The sequence below is a fragment of the Oncorhynchus clarkii genome, chromosome 16 (genome assembly GCF_045791955.1).
Source record: "Oncorhynchus clarkii lewisi isolate Uvic-CL-2024 chromosome 16, UVic_Ocla_1.0, whole genome shotgun sequence".
Classification (NCBI taxonomy): Eukaryota; Metazoa; Chordata; class Actinopteri; order Salmoniformes; family Salmonidae; genus Oncorhynchus; species Oncorhynchus clarkii.
The window spans coordinates 39,249,354-39,272,044 of NC_092162.1; the positions used below are offsets into that span (position 1 = coordinate 39,249,354).

A 22,691-nucleotide genomic window follows, 5' to 3' on the forward strand; every position below is an offset into this window, starting at 1 on the left:
GAAAATGTATAAGTTCAGATGTAACCGAGAAACGGAAAGTAAAAAGACAGACATCTGAGCTTTTAAAGTTAGGCTTCAGGACTTTTTTTGTTGTCGTGTGCATACTATGCAGATTCTGGTACACGTGAATTTACATTTGAACCTTATTCAGACCCAAAAGCATGACTGAACAGGCTATCCCGGTGAAAGAGTTGCTGTCGTTGCTTCTTTATGGGTATATTTGAAGAGAGAGAAAGAGCTGGGATTCATGTTTACCATTTGCATTTCCATCCCCCCTTGGGTACAGTGTGTAGGGGCGGGTCCAGGCAGTAGGTGTGGTAGCTGACGTCACAGTCGTCACACAGCAGCAGGCGGGCCGGGTCCGAGGCCTTGCCGCACACCTCACACACGATACATTCCAGACAACGCCAGCCCTTACGCAGCATCATCTTAGTCATCTGCAGGAGGAAGGAGAAGGGGGGGGATACAGTGTAAAAATATTTTAATAATACAAATAAACAGTTAACGTTTGATTTCTGAAAATGGCATCAAGATGAAGCCAGAGGCTTGTGTGTTGTAACTCTTGAACCTTTGTTTTATTTCTTTACAGTGGCCTATTGCAAAGCATCTGCGAAAGGCGCGCACCATAATATTATTAGGAAGACTAGCTGTATGAAGATGTAATAAAGAATGAATAAGTTGCTGCTTACTTTGCTGTTCACACAGTACGGATGGTAACACTGTGCACACTGAGCACATGCCAGCAGCTGCCCCTCCACACCCTTCCCAAAACTGCCACACACCACACACATGTCCTGAGAGAGAGAGAAAGAGGGAGGGAGGGGAGGTGACAGAGAGAAGGGAAAAACACAGGCAGCTTGGGTTACAGTGAAGATGCTTAAAAATGTCTAAGATTGTCTGACATGGTACATGCCAAAGGGGAACTGGAAAAATATCAAAATGAAAAGCATGAGACCAGAATTACCTGAAGCAGGACAAATTTATCGGTGTTGGAGAAGAGCACCACCGTGTTCTGCATAGCCTCATCTTCCTCCCCCTCCTCCTCCTCCTTACTCAGTCCAGTGTCTGCTGCTGTCATGCTCAGCTAGGATCAGCAATAACACATAGAGCCAATCACATTCTGATATCAAGTTACAATCAAGTGATCTGTATCGAATGAACTTTAGACAAGAGATCAAGTTCCAAACATTCTAGAGAACCGTGACAAGCTGCCGCTGTGGTTTGTGTCTATGGTAAGGTTCAATGTCGACATTTGATGACATAACGAAGTGAGTGAGTGAGCTAGTGAATAAATTACATTTCAATGTCTCGGTGTCGTCGAACGGTTTTACTCACCAGGAAGGCGTCGATGCAGGAGGCCATGGCTTTGAGGCGGTTCCTTCCGCCACGGCCCCTGCCACCACCACCACCACCGCGAGGGCGCCGCTTCCCCGGGAAACTGCTGCTACCCCGCCCCTGAAAAGACCAACACCAACCGTGTCAGTACCTCATCACATACGATAACTGACAGGTTTTTAGAACTGATGAATAAGACCACTGCATCTAGCCATTGGCCAACATATAACACAGAACATTTGGCAGAGACAGTTTTGTAACCTCAACGTCATTGTGAAATGGGCCTATCGTAACAACAAAAGCCCTATGACAGAGTTAGACTTTTGAATGAGTGTTGATTGTCTATGGACACCAACTTGTTACTGGACCGCACCTGTTTGACCCGGGAGCGCCCCGGAGAGCCTCTCCTCTTCTTCTCCCCGTCTGGTTTGAGGGGGTCAAAGGGCAGCGAGTCGTCCGTCTCAGTGAGCAGGGAGTCGGAACGCGAGCGGCCGGTGGGCATCAGGCTAAGCTCCATGGACAGCTGTCAAATCAAAATAGAGCTTTATTCAAAGTGCATTTAAAATCGCAACACACTAAACAGTAAAACAATCAAATGAAAGTAAAAGCAAACGAGAAGCAGTAAAGGGGATGAAAATAGAAACATAAAACTCCATGAATGTCTAAAACAAGAAAATGACTGATTAAAAGGGCACTAAAAGGGCACTAAAAGGGCACTACATCAATTGTTTTGACTGGAAGGTCAGTCCTTGTATCCATACCCTGTCCATGAATTTGAGAGGTTACATTTCTCCAACCCCTCAGCTTTTTACCGAAACAGTAGCAGGGTGACACTTTGTTATTGTTTCACCTGCAGATTTCCCTTTTTAAAAGGCCAAGCTAAAAAGGTGAGGCTTTAAACGTGATTTCTAAACGTCACTGTGTCTGCCCCCATTACCTGTGCGTCAGGCTCCGCCTCAGCCTCGTTCTCGGCCGGGGAGCCAAGGAAGCCAGAGCTGCTCTCGTCCCCGGGACTCTGGTGGCTCTGGTTGGACATCTCATCTAGGAGGAGTTGATCAGGCTTCGTCTCCTCTTGCTCCTCCGTGGGGTCCTGGGGCTCCTGCTTGATCTTGACCCTTCTGTGATGACTATGATGACCCTCTCCGCCTGCCTCCTTCCCCTGCTGCTCCTCCTCTTCTTCTACAAACTCCTCCTCCTCAGAGTGAGTCCCCCTGTCCTCCATGTCCACAGTAGAAGGAGCAGCCTCCTGTGTGTCGGCCTGAGGAGCAGGAGGAATGGGAGACCCTGAGCGTTCCTCCTTTAGCCCGGCCTCATCTGTGTCCATGGAAACATGCTCCGCCTCTTGCATGGAAATGGGAGGGGTCGGTGAATCTGGCGAGTCCCGAATGGATGGCTTGGTTGTAGACATGCCCTCACCCCTTATCTTCTCCTCCTGTGTGGCCTGCTGCTCTGTTGAGGGCTTGACCTCCTCCCTATCCTTCTCCTTTCTGTGATCAGGGCCGACCTGCACTACTGGTGCTGGTTCTGGTGACTGTGGCGGTTGCTGTTCTGGTGACTCCGGAGACTCAAGGATAGGGACATAGCTGACCTGGGGATGTGGCATCTGGTTGGAAGCATCCTCTGTTCTCTCTTCCGCAACAGCGACAGGTAAACTAGGAGCCTCCTGTTGTTCGGTTGTTTGACATTCTTCTATAACCTCAGCCTGGACCATGGGCTGTTCTGCAGGGACTTCCTCCATTTGAGGCCCCGCCTCCATGGTGCTCTCATTCGTTTCTACCACTTTAGCCTCCGTCCCTGTTGAAAAGAAAGTCAGCTTCACCACTCCCAACATGCACTCTGTGTACTACCATTTATCGCGCGTCACAAAAAAAATTGGATGGCTTAGGTAAGAACGCGGGTAGAGTTTGTCATGCTGCTCTTTCAGAGACGGCACCAACTGTTAACTCTTCCCTTTTTATCAAGTATAACGACAACAAAAAACAGTCAAGTCAACCTACCCAGCTCCATGGGCACCTCCTCGTCCGTCTTGGTCTCCGCCTGTTCTATCGTCACCTCCTCAGACACGTCCGTCTGCCTTTCCACAGGAACTTCAGCTGCTGCGTCCGTCTGGATCGTCATCTCGGCAACGGTGTCCGTTTGTCCTTCTATCGTCACCTCCGACCCCGTCTCTGTGGGCTGCATCTCCATTGTGTCCGTCTGTCCGTCAGTCTGTGTGACAGGGGCTGGCGCAGGCTCTCGGTCTCGGCAGAGCGAACAGGTGCACTTTTCCTCAGGTGGCTCCGACGCAGAGGAGCACTCACTGTGCACCCACCTAGGTCGATGACAAAGGAATGCTCAAAAATGAAGGAACAAAGGTGGGACAAATTCTACATAAAAAGTTAGCAAATGACTGCGATTGTTCTTTAGGCTGAGGGTCTAGGCCGGGTAACTGTAAAATACTTTGTTAACAACTCGATGAGGAAGGCGTTCTAAATCCTTTCGATTGATTGACTGACTTATTGATTCCTTCTGAGGCGGTAGACATACCTGTTGCAGGTGATACAACGCGGCAGCGTGACGGGTGGTTCCGAGGCTTTGCCGCAGACGCCACACGTAGAACTGCGGGTCCGTTGGCAGCCCTCACACACGGCATAGTTGTCAAACCACTGGGCCGAGCCGGGCTGCGTCAGACCATTAGCACCACAGTCCGTACACACCCGACACCTCTGAGATGGGGGATACACAGCGGGAAAGTACAGAGGTTATTCACACAGGAAACACACAGTGATTATTTTCTGATACCTAGAAAATGTTATATTCTCACATATTCATACTTTAATTGACAGAATTGTCATTAAAAAGCCTCCAAATAAACAGATGAATAACTTTAACCATTTACAGTAATATGTGTTTATTGACAACACATGAGTTAGGACTTCAATTATAGGGCAGCAGCATCCTCCTTTCCTAACAGAGGAGACTACGGCAGGAGTAGCAATATCGGTTCAGCACACTTACTCTGCACTTCCATGTGTCGGAGGGAAGAGAGACCATGGCTGGCTGGAGACAGAAGGTGTGGTAGCCCTTATCGCAGGCATCACATACTAACATCACGGAGTCTTCCCCTGGTTGCCTGGAAAATGAGAGAGAACTTGATTTGATTCAGGAAACAGCTGTATGCATCAGCAACAGCCCAGAGTGTTTTCCTGAAAAAGTCCCATGATCAGGGAAACCCCTGCCCCTACTAATTGGGAGCATGCGGGTAGAAGGTTTCACAGTTTCCCTAGAGGGCACATCAATCCATTGAACAAAAAAAAAAAAAATAAGTTTATATGTAAAAAAAGAGAGCGATATTTCCATTTAAAAAATGGATGACCCATTGGGCAGCAAGGAGACACTCACCTGCATGTCTGGCACACTTTACACTCTGGGCACTGCCACCCTGATCTCTGTATGGGTGTGGCGCTGATCTCCAGACAGGCGGCGTGGTAGTGCTGCCCACAGCCCGTACAGAACAGTAGGTCCAGCAGCTCCCCGGCAGAGTCACAGACGGCGCAGCGCGCCTCTTCACCCGCTGGAGGGCAGACAAACAAACCATAGTTAGCCAACCAAACGATCGAGTGACCACACATACATACACCAACCAAACGATTGAGTGACCCAATCACACACACACACACACACACACACACACACACACACACACACACACACACACACACACACACACACACACACACACACACACACACACACACACACACACACACACACACACACACACACACAGAGCATAACCTAATGATCGAGTTGGGGCTTTGGACCTCAACATTGGGAGGTGTCCTTACCCATCTCCTCAGCCTTGTCTATGTGCTCTGGACAGAGGAGAGCCAGGAGCTTCATGGACTGAAAGGAGCCGCTGGCAGCAGAGCAGGGGAAGTGGTAGAACCGTGAGCAGCCCTCAGCATGGCAGCGGATGGTAGCACCCAGACGCTTGCAATATTCACACAGCTAAACAGAAGGTTCAGAGACAAGGTTATGGGCGAGACACTAGAGGGAAGAATTTGAGCTACAACAAAGAAATGTTAGAGGAGAGAATATAGAACCACAGCATTCAAATGAATTGTACTTCATAATACTATTGAGAGAGTGCAGGTTTTCCTTTCCTAAGAATTTCTGAAAACCATTACTGAATGTGCCTGTGGGTTTAATGGAAGGTACATTCACTAAGCTGAACCCAGAATAGCCCAGAACCATGCACAGCTTTGCATCAGTGTTCAGTTGAATTATTCTTTAAAACTCCTGGTCAGAAACAATTGTTAACGTTATATATATATATATAAAACGTTATATAGAGTCCTGGAATCTATAAAAGCATTTGTCATTTGTGTAATCTACGAGTGGTCAACTTACCCGCTGTGTCCCTGAGATAACGGCCTTGTCCACATTTTCCAGCACCTCCTCAGCCTCCTCCCCCTGCTTCACTCCATCTGACCACAGCGCACACCAGTGATGCACCCAGCAACCCCCTGCTCAACACATTAAGAATCAGATACTACACCTGTATGGTCTCTGACTTCTGTTCTGATCAATAATTGGAATTTCTGTAAAATGCTTTATAATATGGGTTTGGGGATAGACTTACTATGTAAACTGCACTGTGTGTACAAGCTCCCCAGTGGGTAACATATTAGTAATACACCCCTGACCAAGAAAACAGTTTCCGTAAAACAAAATAAAAATGTGATGTGATGAGTGTGGAGTCCCACCTGTGTCCTCCAACTGTGCTGCCAGACAGGATGCGTCGGAGTTGGAGAATCCGATGGAAGACAGGTCATCGCTCCCAGGCCCTGGCAGTGATGAAGCTGCGGCCTCTAGGGCCGGCCGGGAGGAAGATGGCCCAAAATGTCGGAGTTCCCGTTGTCCGTGCAAGCTGCGCTCCACGCAGTTACAGAGAGCACAGGCCCTCACGCTGCTCTCCCTGTGCAGACAGACAGTGTCAGACAGATAACATGCAGGTAAGGGGATCCAAAAAAGGAATAATGTGCAGGTCAACAAGAAGCAAAATTACTATAACAAGAAGCAAAATTACTATAGCACTCACCTCAAACATCAATACTATTACATTCCATATTATACTTCAACATTAACCATTTAAATCCCGCAAAGCTTATTTGGGAGTAAACGTCTGATTTCACATCTCCCATGTAATGCTGGGCAGTGCACTACGGCCCTCATGATCTGACAATTTTCATCTCTTAGCAGACCAATGGGAGTCTGCTCTAAAAACCTTTGTAGAGAATGTGATCTGGGTGTGTGACTGGTATTGGAATGTGCCAATAAATGTCATTTGAAACGTCAAAGAAAAAGAAAAATGGCCAAAACATCTAAAAATGGACTTACACATGTGTGTTGGAAGTGGCGGCAGCAGTGTCCGACGTGTCCTCTGCAGCAGAAGGGGCCTCTGACTCCCCCTCTGAGGGGACTGGCTGCTCTGCAGGGGCGCTTTCATCAGCTGGTTGAGGAATCAACATAACATTAGTCCACATGGTTTTTTTAATCAATGGATATTGCTTTTTAAAGTAAGTGGCATTCTGATAACCTTTGCTAAAGAAGATTCCTATACAGGCTACTGTATGGAAATCCATTCCAAAAAAATGTGCAACAACAATTTAATTCTGATATATCTATTGATTAATGTTCTAATAAAATCAAATCTGCTCAATAACACCTACATTGTAGAACCTATATGAGCATTTTTTGGAGAATAGTTGCAGAGGAAGTAATGAAACTGACATTATACATTTGTGAGTCCTTGAAATAAAACAAATGTGTGTAGTTGAAAATGATTCCAATTATCAACAACTACTGTTTTCTGACCACAGCATGTATATCATTGTACCTGTCGGTTCAGAGACATTTTCTTCGCAGTTTGATTTCGGCTTGTCCATCCCCTCTGCTGATCTCCTTGACAGAGACCTGAAACATAAACAAACAATGAAGTCACCTAATTATATTAGAGTTATCATATACCAAAATAAACAATAACATTACATATGTACATGATTTACTACATATTCATACGCGGGACAAACCAACAACTACCGGTTGTCACAGTTATGTTATCGGACTTCCAATCGCAAAATCATGCGAGGCTCAATTCCCTTTTGTGCAGGGCAGAAGCCCGATATTTCACATTGTTGCAGTAGCTTTACTAGCTAGACTATTAAATAGACAGCCGACGTCAGCTAGCTGTTTTGGCTATCTCATAACCTCAGACGACTGACAAGAGAGACGTCTAAATATAACTAGTTAACGTTCGTAGGAAGAGAACTAATTCAATACAAACCTTTAGTTATTTGCATTGGGATACTAAATGCATCATTTTGATACACGTCATCGATTGACCGCGATCCAATCTATCGGAATGAATATGGCTGTTTATGTGCTCAAAGGTAGTTGAAACCGCCAGCTACGTCGTTAACTGATAGCCTTCTTGCTAACCAAGTAGCTAGCTGGCTACCCGGGATTCGCAAACTATTTGCGTGAAAATAGCGTGTCGGCGACTAGCAAAATATATTAGAAATGTTTGAAGACATTTCAATCTTTGTTTTGCCGGCAATACATAATCCAAACCCGCACAAGTCATGTATGAAAAAGAACAAAATATAGGAACTTAAATGTTGTTTTCTTTAAATAAAACAACCCTAAACCGAGATACACAAAGAAAATACAACTTCCGTGTACATGACTTCCTGTTGCAACAGTGTCAATTTCGTGCTGAAGCCATACCACTGTGCAGCAGAGTTCCGCTAAAATTATACGGACTAAAGGTACAGTGAAAATATATGAAATTGTTGAGTAATCGATTTGTTAACCGTGTAGACTACATTTTCCAAGATGTAGCAATATGACATGTTTAGTGAAGGTTGAAGCCACACAACTATGCCTCCTGCAGTAATGGCTGCAGCCCAAATTAACCCAATAACAGTTAGTTTGTCTTCTGTAGTTGTGCCTTTGTTTATTGAAAAAGAAAAGATATCAAACAATCACATAACACTCAGGGAAAATGCGCATGTGCCAATTGAATCTCAGCAAGGAAACAGTCAGTGATTGTATTTTATATAAAAAGTATGGCAAGCAACAACAGAGAACAAACATAGGTACATGGTTAGTGTTTTCACAATGTACATTTATAGATCTTGGGCGAATCAATGTAGTCAGAGCTGAATTTCACAAAGCCTGGTCCCTGCTCCACTCCTTTGGTGGAGTTCATCAGAAACTTCCTTCAACATTGGAGTTTAGTCAGCTAATTGGACAGGAGTTAGCCTTGTGGTTAGAGCGTTGGACTAGTAACCGAAAGGTTGCAAGATCGAATCCCCGAGCTGACAAGGTAAATAAGAATTTGTGCTTAAGAGACCTGCCTAGTTAAATAAATAAGATCCATGTCCTAACCTTCTCTACTGTGAAACATGAACAACTAATCAAATGTACCTCGCCTCCACATAATTGATGTAATGTACAATTCATTGTATGCAGTGATGTGTGGCTTTTGAGTCATAGGAGGTTGGTGGCACCCTAATAGGGGAGGACGGGCTCATAGTAATGGCTGGAATAGTATAGAACTCAAACTGATGGTTTCCAGATATTATTATGAGCCGTCCTCTCTTCAGCAGCCTCCTGTGTTTGGCGTATCCCATTCATCAATTTGTTTTACTAAATTGGGTCTACTGTAAGAAAAACTCACAAATCCCAGTGTTAGGGCTATACCTGTGTTTATTACAGCAAGCCAACCTATTGCTCATTCCAGTGCAGCTGGTTGTGTTCAGAATCAGATCACAATTTGCACATCTTCTTGCCATGAAAATTAGCAAGATGGCTACAATTTGCACATCAACATGAAGTAGGCACATAACTTGCCAAGTATCTCAACTCCATGATGATTTCATCCACGGAGTTGAGCGTGCGCTATGCAGTTGATACTTCAAAACGTACATCTTAAACCCTTACTGTGTACCTATGTCCTCTGTTGCACGCCATTGTTAGCAGAAATCCATACATTGTAATAAAACAATCGCACACTGGCTGTGTCCTTGTTGAGCTTCAATTGGCACATGCACATTCGCGTTGAGTTGTCATCTTAGAGCAACAGCAATGAGGAAAATGTCGGTGGTTGTATTTGATCAAGGTTTTATTAAAAAGTATGGATTTCAGCTAACAAAGAAAGCCACGCAACAGAGGCCACGCATAGCTACACGGTAAAGGTTTAACAATGTACATTTAATTATCGACTACATAGCAAATCGAAGGAGTCAGAGGTTCATTTCAAAACCTAGTCTGGGGGCAACTCCGCGGATGAAATCATCGTGTAGTTGAGGTAACGAATTACTTGGCAAGCACATAGCCAGTATCTCAAACTGTATAATTGGAGTAACGCAGAATGTGTTTGGGGGACTGGTCCATTTCCCTAAGCGACTGTTAGTGGTCTACTGCTACCTACTATACAGTATAGGCTACAAGAAGACGTATATTGTATTGTGACTTTTGTAAAGGGTGGCCATGTAACTAGTTAGCCATTTTGTAACCAAGCCAATAACTAGCTAGAATATATCAGTGATCACTATGATTACTGTAAACACAGACAGAACTGAAAGCCACCGACAACAACACAGCTAAATTAGTTGATTACCTATTCCGTTTACAGCGTATTTCAGTCACTTATTAACGTTTAGAACGAAACTCGTGTAGCACACCGAGCTAACTAACGTTACTAGTAGCAAGTTAACCAGCTAACCTTAGCTTGTCTGAATGGACCCTGATTTATGACCTAGTTAGCTATTGCCAAACACTGACCCTGCCTAACGTTAGTTAACCAAGAATAACACAATTGAGTCCACTTGATAGGCAACTACAAGCTAAAATCAACAATGCATATGTCCAAAACAGCAACCCCAACGGTTGTTTGAATTAACCGTTGGTTAAACTAGCTAAGCTACATGATTGATGAACATAGCTGCTAACTAGGATACAAGATAACTAACGTTACGGCACTGAGTTGACTAGCTACGCAGTTGAAATAATAAGGGTGGCCAACAGTTAACTAAACATAGCTAGCTATGTTTAGTTATCTTGCTAAGCATGTAACGTTAGCTAACTTACGCTAGCAGAGAGTACATTCAAGTCGTTTGCTAACTAGTCGATGTAGCGGTAGTTATAGTTAGCTAATTTAGTCAGTGTAGCTAACGCGTTAGCCATCCTTAATCAAGTAGTTAGCTCCTGTTAGCATTAAAGGTCAGGGAAATGGATTGGTCAAATAGCTGTTATGTTACTCAACCAAACAACTCACCTTACAATGTGATGGTTGTGTCTTCATACATCAGATTACAATCCATTTTGCAGCAGGCTACACAGTTAAATAGTTGATGCTGGTCTCATTTTACTTAGCGGGCTAGCTAAAGCTACCCGGCTGGAGAAGGAGGTGAGTGGGGGAAGTGCACAGCGGGTGGCACGGCAGGCTGGATAACTAGCTTAGCTAGCCAGCCAGCCACGGTCGGAGCTGGAGAGGCAGAGTTGATACAGTTGCTAAAACGCTATGAAAATAATTCAACTAAAAGCAACGGTCGACAATTCTGCAATTGTAATCCTCCGGGAAAATGCACAATGAATATCGATGTTCCGAAACATAGGTGGAGAATGTTCAGTAGTTGATGCTAACTAAATTAGGTAACTGGCTAACGACACTAGCTTCTCAGCAGCTTGCTGGTCCGGAGATTACAGTAAATTTGCATCCGATATTCGATCCAAAATTAGGCAATATCTCGATTTATTAGCTTGCTAAACTTTCAGGCAATATTTGAAACAATGTTTAAGACACTTGACGCCTTGAACGTTAGCTAGCTAGCTACTCTTGTCCGGATCACTTTCACTTAGACTTCATTGAACAAATCCACACGAGTGTGCTCCGTCAAGTGGCTAGCTAAATTAGCAGCTAGCAAGCTAATAACAACAACGTCAAACATCTCAAGTCTGGAAGGGAGGACATTTGCATGCGCAACTCCAAATTGCTGGCTGTATAGCTAGCTAGGTTAGCTCTAAGCCAACAATGTATCTAACTTTTTCAGGAATATAATATTTTAGTAGATAGTTTATCCTAATTTTACAAAAGAAGTCGGTGTGTGGCAGATTAGTAATGTGTTTAAAGGGATGGACATTTTGGAAGCCATTATTTTTACACCATAATGTCAGATCATCTGACTGAGACCAATGTCAATTACTACACACGAAGCAAAACTGTGAAAACAATAATGGAATGTGATTGCTTTGGATATGTTGTAGAGTTGAGGAAGATAGCTCATTGTCTGAAAGGTTATTGTATTCCACACATGCTATAATTGCCTCTTTCTCTCACTGATTCTCAGATTAAATTCTACTTCTCCAGGTAGGCTTCTTGTCTTGAATGACCCATTCACTCCTCCCAGAGTCCCAGTATGCTACTGTCCCGATAGCACTGGCCTATAACGGTCTGCATCTCCATGGTGATTCCTGTACCCTGGCCATGCACTACCATGCCATTGTCCATGAACATGGCAACAATGTTCTGCAGATCTAGCATGTTATTCAGAGGAATCAATCAACCTAATTCTGCCCCATTCACTTAGTTCCAAGTATGAATGATCAAGTGCTCTCTCACTGGTCTACACCACTGCAACTCCCTCTTGGCTATAATTTACCTGCTTGGACCAATAAGTGTCTTCAGTCGGTACAGAATGCTTATTCTGGCCATTTGGTCCTTCCTCTACTGAGTTCTAGGTGCATCTGTGCATCAAATTCAAGGCCCTGATTCTATATCTTGGTCCTCACAATCACACATACACTGAATGCAACAAACACATCTCAACATTCACTCCTGAGTCCTGATACAGGGCACGGGAACGTGTTCATGTCCCACAGCCGTTCACCATACTGAATTTTACCCTGATCATTCGTTATTGAAAATGTCTGTTTGTTTTGTTAATGAATATGCCTAAATCACTGCACTGCAGGCTGTCCAACGTTCTATTGAAAGACCTGCTATTCTCTCAGATCAGATGAACAGTTTGCCTGTGAACTAACTAACCATGTAATGGTTAGTTGGTTGTGCTGGATTGGTTTTCATAACTAAAAAGCTGTTTTAAAATAGGCTGGTGGCCCTGACTGGATTACCAAACTCCTATTCGGCTTTAGCAGGATTGGATTGGATTTTGGACGGCCGGGACTGGTTGGGATTCTGTGGTAATCTGTGACACTGTGCTGTGATTGGTCAACAATGGTAAAAGGTGGGTGGTATTATGTTATTGGGCTTCTCCCATTGGTCTGATTTGATCTGTCTGTGCATCCCATCTGCCCCTTCTATCTCTGCAAGGATAATCCCCTGGATAGAATACCTCCACAGCTGTCTACTACCCAACGCTAACCAGAACAATGACATTCAGCTTGTTCCTTTTTATTTAGTTTCAAACACCTTTTACCTCCCCCAACCCTATTACTCTATTCCCCTCTCTCTCTCTATGATTTCCAAAACAAACACCGCTCTCAACAATTAGGCTATCCCTTCTTCTAGTCCATCTTAATTAGAGTGCATTTACTGAGTATACAGAATAAGGCTAAATGAGGATGGAGCCCTTACCTGGACTGGATAACTCATTGCTATGCAATTAAATTAGTGCATTTTACATTTTACATTTACATTCCTGTTTTATTAATAACAAATTACTAGAGTAATTATGGCATTATTACACAGGTATAAGAGCAATAGCTAAAAAGACTGAAGTACATATAATCCACAAGCATGATTTCAGGTCCTCCACAAGGGGGTGTATAACCTTTGTATTACTTGTCTTGGGATAAACACTGTGTGTGTGTGTGTGTGCTGTGAGGATAAAGGAGCTGAGAAGAGAACATTTCAAGATAAATAAATGAGACAAATAAGACAAGGGACTGGTTTGTTCATGGTACAAAGGAGAATAAAAATGTCGACTTAATAATTAACCCACAATTTACCGGTACTACATGCGCTATTAACAAGCTGCACATACACTTGTAAAATATTTGGAGAATTGGAACATAGAGATTCCATTTCCCAAGAGCCAGGATGGAGAATATGATTAAGATAAACAGAGAGAGAGAGAGAGCGAGGTCAGCATGGGAGAATATTAAGTCTGTCTGGGTTTCTTATTAACTACTGTCGACTACGCCAACAGTCCTGCTGGATATCTGAGGTTTAACCCGCTCTGCTAAATTACACAGGCACCAAGACATAGCTCCCACTGTAGTTCGGAATCTCCAAAAATGACTATAGGCCTTGGTCCGATTTCTCTAGTTTTTCATGTAGTCTCCTGTACATGTAATTTGTAACCCAAATCCTAACAGAGGCGGAAAGATTTAACAGAGAGAATCTACATTCACAAGCAGGATTATTGTTTTGCAGGGTTTACATTACAAAATAATACAATGATTGTTTTGTTAAATTAAAGGCACTATAACAAATAACAAGTGAGGCTATAGTTATAATAATTAAAATACAATGAACAAAAATATAAATGCAACAATTTTCAAAGATTTTACAGAGTTCATATAAGGAAGACATTAAATTGAATTAATTAATTAATTAGGACCTAATCTATGGATTTCACATAACTAGGAATACTGTTGGTCACAGATACCTTTTTTTTAAAAGGGACGTGGATCAGAACTAGTAAGTATCTGGTTTGACCACCATTTTCCTGATGTGGCATGACATATCCCCTTCGCATTGAGTTTATCAGGCTGTTGATTATGGCCTGTGGAATTTTGTCCCACTCCTCTTCAGATGTGCGAAGTTGCAGGAATTGGAACACGCTGTTGTACCCGTCAATCCAGAGCATCCCTAACTTGCTCAATGGGTGGCATGTCTGGTGAGTATGCAGGCCATGGAAGAACTGGGACATTTTCAGCTTTCAGGAATTGTGTCCAGATCCTTGCGACAAGGTGCGTTATCATTCTGAAACATGAGGTGATGGCGGCGGAGGAATGGCACGACAATGGGCCTCAGGATCTCGTCACAGTATCGATGTGCATTCAAATTGCCATCGATAAAATGCAATTGTATTCGTTGTCTGTAGCTTATCCCTGCCCATACCATAACCCCACCGCCACCATTGGGCACTCTGTTCAAAACGTTAACACCATTCCTGGAGTCAGCATGCAAATTGCACACTTCCTCAAAACATGAGACATCTGTGGCATTGTTGTGTGACCAAAACTGCACTTTTTAGAGTTGCCTTTTATTGTCCCCTAGCACAAGGTTCACATGTGTAACGACCATGCTGTTTAATCAGCTTCTTGATATGCCACTGCAGTCAGGTGGATGGATTATCTTGGCAAAGGAGAAATACTCACTTAACAGAGATCTAAACAAGTTTGTGCACAAAATTTGAGAGACATTTCTTGGATCTTTTATTTCAGCTCATGAAACATGGGACCAACACATTTACATGTTGCGTTTTATAAATTGCTACATTTATATATTATGATTCAGAAAGTACAAAAAATAAATATGTTATTGTTTCTGGTACATACTCATATTTCCTCATTGTTTTAGAATAATAAAGTGTATAGGAAAACCACATTGTCTGTTGACTTATAGATGTTATCTCAATTAGATACATATACAATGGGTTCTTGACAACACACAAACATTTTATGCTGATGCAGTAGTTATTATGGCGAGTTCATTTCTCTCAGGAATTAACTTGTGTAAAAGCATTTTATAACACATTTTGAAGACTGAACGATTCTTCATTCACCATAACCAAACAACCGTTAACACATTTAATGAATGTAAAAGAGGAGGTACAATGTGAATATATAAATACAGTGCCTTGCGAAAGTATTCGGCCCCCTTGAACTTTGCGACCTTTTGCCACATTTCAGGCTTCAAACATAAAGATATAAAACTGTATTTTTTTGTGAAGAATCAACAACAAGTGGGACACAATCATGAAGTGGAACGACATTTATTGGATATTTCAAACTTTTTTAACAAATCAAAAACTGAAAAATTGGGCGTGCAAAATTATTCAGCCCCCTTAAGTTAATACTTTGTCGCTTGGGGTATGTCTCTATCAGTTTTGCACATCGAGAGACTGACATTTTTTCCCATTCCTCCTTGCAAAACAGCTCGAGCTTGGTGAGGTTGGATGGAGAGCATTTGTGAACAGCAGTTTTCAGTTCTTTCCACAGATTCTCGATTGGATTCAGGTCTGGACTTTGACTTGGCCATTCTAACACCTGGATATGTTTATTTTTGAACCATTCCATTGTAGATTTTGCTTTATGTTTTGGATCATTGTCTTGTTGGAAGACAAATCTCCGTCCCAGTCTCAGGTCTTTTGCAGACTCCATCAGGTTTTCTTCCAGAATGGTCCTGTATTTGGCTCCATCCATCTTCCCATCAATTTTAACCATCTTCCCTGTCCCTGCTGAAGAAAAGCAGGCCCAAACCATGATGCTGCCACCACCATGTTTGACAGTGGGGATGGTGTGTTCAGCTGTGTTGCTTTTACGCCAAACATAACGTTTTGCATTGTTGCCAAAAAGTTCAATTTTGGTTTCATCTGACCAGAGCACCTTCTTCCACATGTTTGGTGTGTCTCCCAGGTGGCTTGTGGCAAACTTTAAACAACAATTTTTATGGATATCTTTAAGAAATGGCTTTCTTCTTGCCACTCTTCCATAAATGCCAGATTTGTGCAATATACGACTGATTGTTGTCCTATGGACAGAGTCTCCCACCTCAGCTGTAGATCTCTGCAGTTCATCCAGAGTGATCATGGGCCTCTTGGCTGCATCTCTGATCAGTCTTCTCCTTGTATGAGCTGAAAGTTTAGAGGGACGGCCAGGTCTTGGTAGATTTGCAGTGGTCTGATACTCCTTCCATTTCAATATTATCGCTTGCACAGTGCTCCTTGGGATGTTTAAAGCTTGGGAAATCTTTTTGTATCCAAATCCGGCTTTAAACTTCTTCACAACAGTATCTCGGACCTGCCTGGTGTGTTCCTTGTTCTTCATGATGCTCTCTGCGCTTTTAACGGACCTCTGATACTATCACAGTGCAGGTGCATTTATACGGAGACTTGATTACACACAGGTGGATTGTATTTATCATCATTAGTCATTTAGGTCAACATTGGATCATTCAGAGATCCTCACTGAACTTCTGGAGAGAGTTTGCTGCACTGAAAGTAAAGGGGCTGAATAATTTTGCACGCCCAATTTTTCAGTTTTTGATTTGTTAAAAAAAGTTTGAAATATCCAATAAATGTCGTTCCACTTCATGATTGTGTCCCACTTGTTGTTGATTCTTCACAAAAAAATACAGTTTTATATCTTTATGTTTGAAGCCTGAAATGTGGCAAAAGGTCGCAAAGTTCAAGGGGGCTGAATACTTTTGCAAGGCACTGTACATTAAGATGCAAATACGCCCTTTCAGTGCATAAGGTTTAAAACGAGGTTGCAGCAGTAAGAGATGGGGCAAAATAATATGAGCGTTATACATTTCCACTATCTCGGTAGGACACAGTGTAAACGTAACTACAGTGTGTTTTATATTAGGGATGAAATGTCTCCGGGTCTAGACAGATCTGTCCAAGCCGGTGTAGCAGCCTAGCATACCAGTGCACACTCAGAACTTTATCTGGCACGGAGTCACAGTTCCCTCCCTCAATGTCTCTGTTTCTGGGTACAGAGGTCCAATGACTTTGTCTGTCGGAAGTGTTTGTATTCACATACACGCCTGGGCTGCTGAGGTTCTGATTCCCCCAAACTCTCAGGCTCTTCTGGTGAGTGTTGCAGTGACTGGGCGGCGTCTCCGTGTGCTCTCTCTCTGCTTCTGTGACCTGCGCCCCCTGTGTGCCCTCCCCCCAAACTAGCTGGATGACCGAGAGCAGCAGTCTCAGAGGCCCAAACGCCCAGTGTGCCTGTCTATGGTCCTCTAGAAGTGCATAGCTGGATGCCAGCACCCCATCCACAAACAGAGTGCCGTGTTCAGTCAGGGGTGCGTAAACTCCCACCCCTTCCTCCTGTGATACCGAAACGATCCGAGATGGTTGTAGTCGACCGTCTGCTCCATGGACGAGTACATAGTCTCCCCGTTTGGCTCTACTGGCGAACCGAGCCTGGTACTCACTGTGGTGGAGTTTGTAATGGGGGGCCAGGAAGACCAGGTGGTGGGGAGTGAGGGCAAGGCGGTGGCCATCTTGTGTGGTCAGGACGAGGAAAGTGGACCTGCTCTCATGGTCCTGGTGTAGCAATAGAAGGACACGGCTGAGGACGACGTGTCCTGACTCAGACAGGGCCAACACTCTGTCTCCAGGCTCCAGGGACGCCAGGGTCTTCTGTCCGCCTCCGGCTACACTCACCCGGGCCCAGGCGGGGAAACAGCCCCCTTTCTCCACTGCCACAGAGTGATCTGAAGGGAGGAATCCAAGTCAATGGAGAAAGGCTTCAGATGACTGAAACACTCTATTTCCTTGATGTGATATAATAAGATTCAGATGAATAATGTTATTATATTAATCATAATCTATAATATATGATTGTGTGTGGGGGGGGGGGGGGGGTGTACATGTTAAAGCAAATCACAGGAAATGTGATGGTGATGTCTGTCGTGTTAAATATGCCCGATTATTAGCCCTACTTGACTTACCAGCTTTGACAGAGCAGTGCACATGGTGCTTGGACTCATAGTACACAAAGTCGAAGCCAGCCTCCACAGCCAGCTGGGCTAGCATGCCGTACTTGTCTAGGACGCGGTCCGACGTTGTGATGTCCACGGCCCTCCCCTCATAGTGAAGAGAGTCAGGGGGGTGATGGCCATCCTCATCCCAGGCCTCTGTCACCCTCAGCTTCGTCCCAGGCCAGTGGTTCATCACCGCTATGGCCAGCTTGTTGAGGCAGTCCTTACAGCGCTGAGGGACAGGGAGAGAGGGATGGAGAGGCATTGAAGGAATCAAATATGATACTATTCAATACAATGCTACTGATAAGAGTAAGGGTTTATTTGGAGCAACACTTATATATACTGTATGAGTTTGAAAAATAAACACTGACAGAGTAGAGAATATGCTGTCACAATAACTACAGTGTATATATACTGTGTGAGTTTGAAAAATAAACACTGACAGAGTAGAGAATATGCTGTCACAATAACTACAGTGTATATATACTGTATCGACATGGACTATCGACATGTATGAAACCCCTTCGAGCTGAGGCAACAGAGACGGGTTGAATCATTCATTAACGGGAGAAATGGAACTGCTTGAGACCGAACGTAGCTGTGAGTCCTCTGTCTACCTCACCCACTGTGACTGTTCACTCAGTCACATTCAACCCCTTGTAAAAGCAATACCAAATAAAACAACACTTCAGTAACTAACTGTATTCCTATCACCTCTGCCTAGATTATAGAATAACTTTGGTAACGTTTGTCTCCATTGACATCATCAGATTTTCCCCTCCTGTGTTCAGTGGTTGTAAAGGCCATTGCCGCCCTTCTCCAACCTTTCTCAAACAATCAGCATAAGAACACAGAGCTACTGTAGCCATTCTAGAACATTCCTTGGCCTTTTTCTGCAGGGTGAGGGAATAATCAAGGCCGTTCTCTAGTTCAGAAGGTTTTAGTCATGATGTCTTTGTGTCACCTTGGAGACATTTTGATCAGAAATGTGAACATCATGACTCTTACACCCAGTGATGCATACTGTATTATGTTTGAATGTCACACAATAGCAGTTTGCGAGATGTCACATCAGAGGCTAAATCTAGGCTCTTACACATCGGCTTCTGAAAGTCCCAATTACCAGCGAGTTGGAACAGAGAGGTTTTTTTTCAACCATATTTCAGAGCGAGAGAGTCAGAGAGCAAGAGAGATGCTGAACAGCGAGGAGGCCAGGTTCAGACTAAGTGAGAGGGCAGAGAGAGAGAGAGAGGGGAGGAATGTATGGGGCATGCACTTGAGAGTGTGACAGCCCGAGTGAGAAAAGAACGAGGGACAAAAAACAAACTGGCTACATTTTTCTCGCCATGCCATTGAAGAGAGGCGATTCATTGTTATTGAACTACAATAGTCGGCTTTTCCGACGGTGCCATTACTTCAGCAGGCGAGAATTTTGCACCCCTCTGAGTGTCAAAACCCTACACAAAGAACGTCTTTCACATCTGGTCAGAGAGAGGGGCACATGCACACATACTGTACACACACATGCACACACACGCTGGTCCTCAGACTGGGCATCAGAAGGGTATGCACACACTGGACCACAGATTTCCTTCACAAATACTGTACAATCATTCAAAAAAAAGGAAGGAACATAGATTCACATCATACACAACCAGTCAGGAGCCAACAAAGGACTCCAAGCATCACCAAACCAGTGTAGAGTAGCCTACTTTGATAAGAAACGTTGTTATGCTCAATTGTGAAGGATGGTATTGATGTTCCTATTGACGGTGCATTTTAAGAAATCTGACAACTAGTTTGAAGATTACAGCAGACCTATTGTACGCTTGAAATATCCCACGCCTCTTGTATCCTATTATTCATAGATTCTCACTTGACATCAGAAGTTGAGAATACAACCAAACGGGGTTCTTCGGCTGTCCCCATAGGAGAACCCTTTGAAGAACACCTTTTGGTTCCAGGTAGAACCCTTTTGGTTCCATGTAGAATTCTACTTGGAACCAAAATGGGTTCTTCTATGGGGACAGCCTCAGAACCTCTTTGGCATCCTTTTTGTCCGGAGAGTCTACCAGCCATTTGAGAGCAATAACAATATGTCTATTGTTCCACAACCTCAAAACTCAAAATGCCAACATCACACTGTGGCTTCCTTGATATTCTAAAGAGGTCAGCTACAAGATATGAGAGAGGTCTGTGTTCCTGTGACTGTCTCTCAACTTCTGTTCGCCAGTCCTGATAATATTTTAAATGTTCATACTGCATACCTGACGCTAATGTACACTATGCAAGGTTACCTGCCTGGCCTCACCTATGAATCCCTCCTGGTAAGCACACACGGAGCAGGCAAGTGGAACCAGAGGAATCGTTTTATTACCAAGCAACAAAGACTTTGGTTAAAGATTAAGGGGAAATGATCACGAGTTGGAGCGCATTCTCCAGAGAGTCATATTAAACTACATCCTGATCCCCCCCCCCATCTTATTAAGATAGAGGGGAAGTGTGAATTTTTTAAAAATATTTTAAAAATGGACGCCCGGAACTGGATCTATTTGATGAAAAAGAAGTTCACATCAGAATACTGTGAGTAACTTGTCTAATACAGAGGTCATGACAGTGAATCCACTATTGGATCAACTTTTCACGAGGTAATTCAAATTGTAAATGTAGGGATGACACACAGATAAACTGATGTTCATTTAATAACCAGTTTATCAGACTAGAGAAGAGAGCAACACGTACATCGGTGTATACCACCACCTGCTGTAGTTAATCAATCATCCAGTAGGGGGATTTCCCCTATGAGCCTGCCACAAGGAACCAGCTTCCCTGCACTGAAGGAGTATCCTCCATCTATGATATTATGATAGGGACCTACTGGCCTGTCTAATACTAACTACATTACTTTACCAGGGCCACACAGTCACGAGTGACCAGTGAGTTACAAGGGTCAATGGAAAGTGCACCAAGTGGGTCTGTCACCTTGGAAGTGATCCCACAGTAAATGTCATATAAAATCAAACTTAAACCTGGAGATAATTGAACTAGATTAACCATTACACACTGTCTGAAGTCTGAACCAGTTGTACCTTATACTGACCACACTTACTGTACACACAGTCATCAACATGGATGAAGTGAAAGGGCACCACGTGGGTCCCAAGGGACACAGAAGTAGTTACAGTTTGTGTACAATCAGATAATTGAACTTGGCTAACCATTACACACACACACACTGTCTGAGCTAGTCTCTGAAGAACCAGTCTTACCTTGGTCATGAAGCGGTCAGCAAGGGTTTTCTCCTCATCTTTGAAGATGATATCAGGGTTGTAGTTACACACCAGTTCATTAAAGCGTTCTGAGTTGCGTGTGATCTTGCCCTCTGACCTCCCACTGGCACCCAGGTTGTTCTCAGAAAGTTTGGGGAAGTAGGTCTTGTAAGGCATGGGGGTGAGTTTCCTGGACCTATGGCGGAAGCCGTACCCAGGGCCTGGCCCGCACCCCTGGACCATGGAGCTCCATGTGAAGATGGCGAGCAAGCCAAGCCATGCCAGGCTTACCCACCAGGAGGACACCTTCATTGGGGAGAGTTCTGGGTCTGGGTCCCTAGTATCACTGACCTACTGTGCCCGCTGAGCAAGCCCCGCTTCAGGCACCTGATAGCATTTGAATGATGGTGGTCAAATCTTGGTGGGGGTCCATTCTAGATCATGGGATGTAAAGGAGTTATAATCTTTCTATAGAGAAAGTTTGGCCATTATGGATCAGAATCCACACCGAAAGTATATCAACTAATTTCTTCTGCAAAACCCATGTTGATCCTTTAAATTAACTTCATAGTTAATACATTCTCTACTCACTACTGTATTTTTTTTTTAAATTATCTTTAATGTAGTTTGTTTTGTTAATTGCTTCTCTTTAATAATTTGACATTTAAACTATTTTCCTTTCCAGAATGTTCATCCTTTTATTCTGTTCACAATTCATGAAAAATAAATAGATCTCATCCTTATCCGTTGTTGGAGGTAGGCTACCTGTTACCAAGCAGGTGTTTCGTGCGTCCAGTCACCCTACCTACTGCCTCTCTCTCCAGTCCCCGGGCACTTCAGTAGCGATGCGCAAACCTGACTAGCGCCTCACCTTTGCTTATCTGTGAAATATCTGCCCTGCGAATTCTCAGTGGCGTCCTTTGAACCTCATCCCATGTCTGCCTTCAGCAATGCACCTCGAGAGGTTTTGTCCGTCTACTTGTCTCGTTGAAGCGCTCCTGTCCGCGGTGCCCCAGCCATTGGGTTCTTATTAGTGTGTGGACCAGTTTGCCCTCCCTTCCTATGCGCTCTCCCACTTCGAAAGCACACGCCTCCAATTCAAGTTTACAAGCGATACATGATTAGCCCACTTACGTTATTGCCGGACTTTGTTGTTATACAGTAGGTGTCCGGGATTTTCCCCTCTAGAGGCAGAGATTAAGATAACCTCGTATAGGCCTACGCATTATGGTGATGTTGGTAACTTATTATGTACATTTGTAGAGGTGAACCAGTGGGACTACTAGCCTACTTGTTCAACAACACATTTATCACAGAATCATCGGACAGAAATGACTTAAACAATAAACTAA

General features: G+C 43.8%; 2 protein-coding genes across 2 annotated transcripts in view; both read right to left on the reverse strand.

Moving 5' to 3' along the window:
• LOC139368414 (lysine (K)-specific methyltransferase 2D) overlaps positions 1-11,268 on the reverse strand; it is a 42,073-nt gene extending 30,805 nt beyond the window's left edge. The window contains exons 1-16 of the mRNA XM_071107275.1: positions 10,661-11,268; positions 7,217-7,293; positions 6,718-6,829; positions 6,084-6,295; positions 5,728-5,843; positions 5,163-5,325; positions 4,717-4,888; positions 4,333-4,447; positions 3,862-4,040; positions 3,333-3,646; positions 2,273-3,129; positions 1,709-1,858; positions 1,336-1,455; positions 965-1,084; positions 690-794; positions 256-437 (exon numbers count right to left, since the gene is read on the reverse strand). Coding sequence (XP_070963376.1) covers positions 256-437; positions 690-794; positions 965-1,084; positions 1,336-1,455; positions 1,709-1,858; positions 2,273-3,129; positions 3,333-3,646; positions 3,862-4,040; positions 4,333-4,447; positions 4,717-4,888; positions 5,163-5,325; positions 5,728-5,843; positions 6,084-6,295; positions 6,718-6,829; positions 7,217-7,265 — 2,966 coding nt within the window. The 5' untranslated portion in view covers positions 7,266-7,293; positions 10,661-11,268. The remainder of the gene's footprint in view (positions 1-255; positions 438-689; positions 795-964; positions 1,085-1,335; positions 1,456-1,708; positions 1,859-2,272; positions 3,130-3,332; positions 3,647-3,861; positions 4,041-4,332; positions 4,448-4,716; positions 4,889-5,162; positions 5,326-5,727; positions 5,844-6,083; positions 6,296-6,717; positions 6,830-7,216; positions 7,294-10,660) is intronic.
• Positions 11,269-14,763: 3,495 nt separating this feature from the next.
• LOC139367594 (desert hedgehog signaling molecule) lies at positions 14,764-22,342 on the reverse strand. The gene is made up of 4 exons (XM_071105855.1): positions 21,340-22,342; positions 18,038-18,299; positions 16,797-17,800; positions 14,764-15,211 (listed from the first exon to the last, which is right to left on the reverse strand). The coding sequence occupies exons 1-3, from the start codon at positions 21,649-21,651 to the stop codon at positions 16,941-16,943; spliced, it is 1,434 nt and encodes a 477-aa protein (XP_070961956.1). The 5' UTR covers positions 21,652-22,342; the 3' UTR covers positions 14,764-15,211; positions 16,797-16,940.
• Between the last annotated feature and the right edge of the window lie 349 nt (positions 22,343-22,691).

Excerpts from the sequence above, each read along its gene's own strand:
- LOC139367594 (XM_071105855.1), bottom strand. The coding sequence starts at position 21,651 with ATGAAGGTGTCCTCCTGGTGGGTAAGCCTGGCATGGCTTGGCTTGCTC. Across the intron at positions 18,300-21,339 it reads CTGACCGCTTCATGACCAAG|CGCTGTAAGGACTGCCTCAA; the intron begins GTAAGACTGGTT and ends CCTGTCCCTCAG. Across the intron at positions 17,801-18,037 it reads GCACTGCTCTGTCAAAGCTG|ATCACTCTGTGGCAGTGGAG; the intron begins GTAAGTCAAGTA and ends TCCTCCCTTCAG.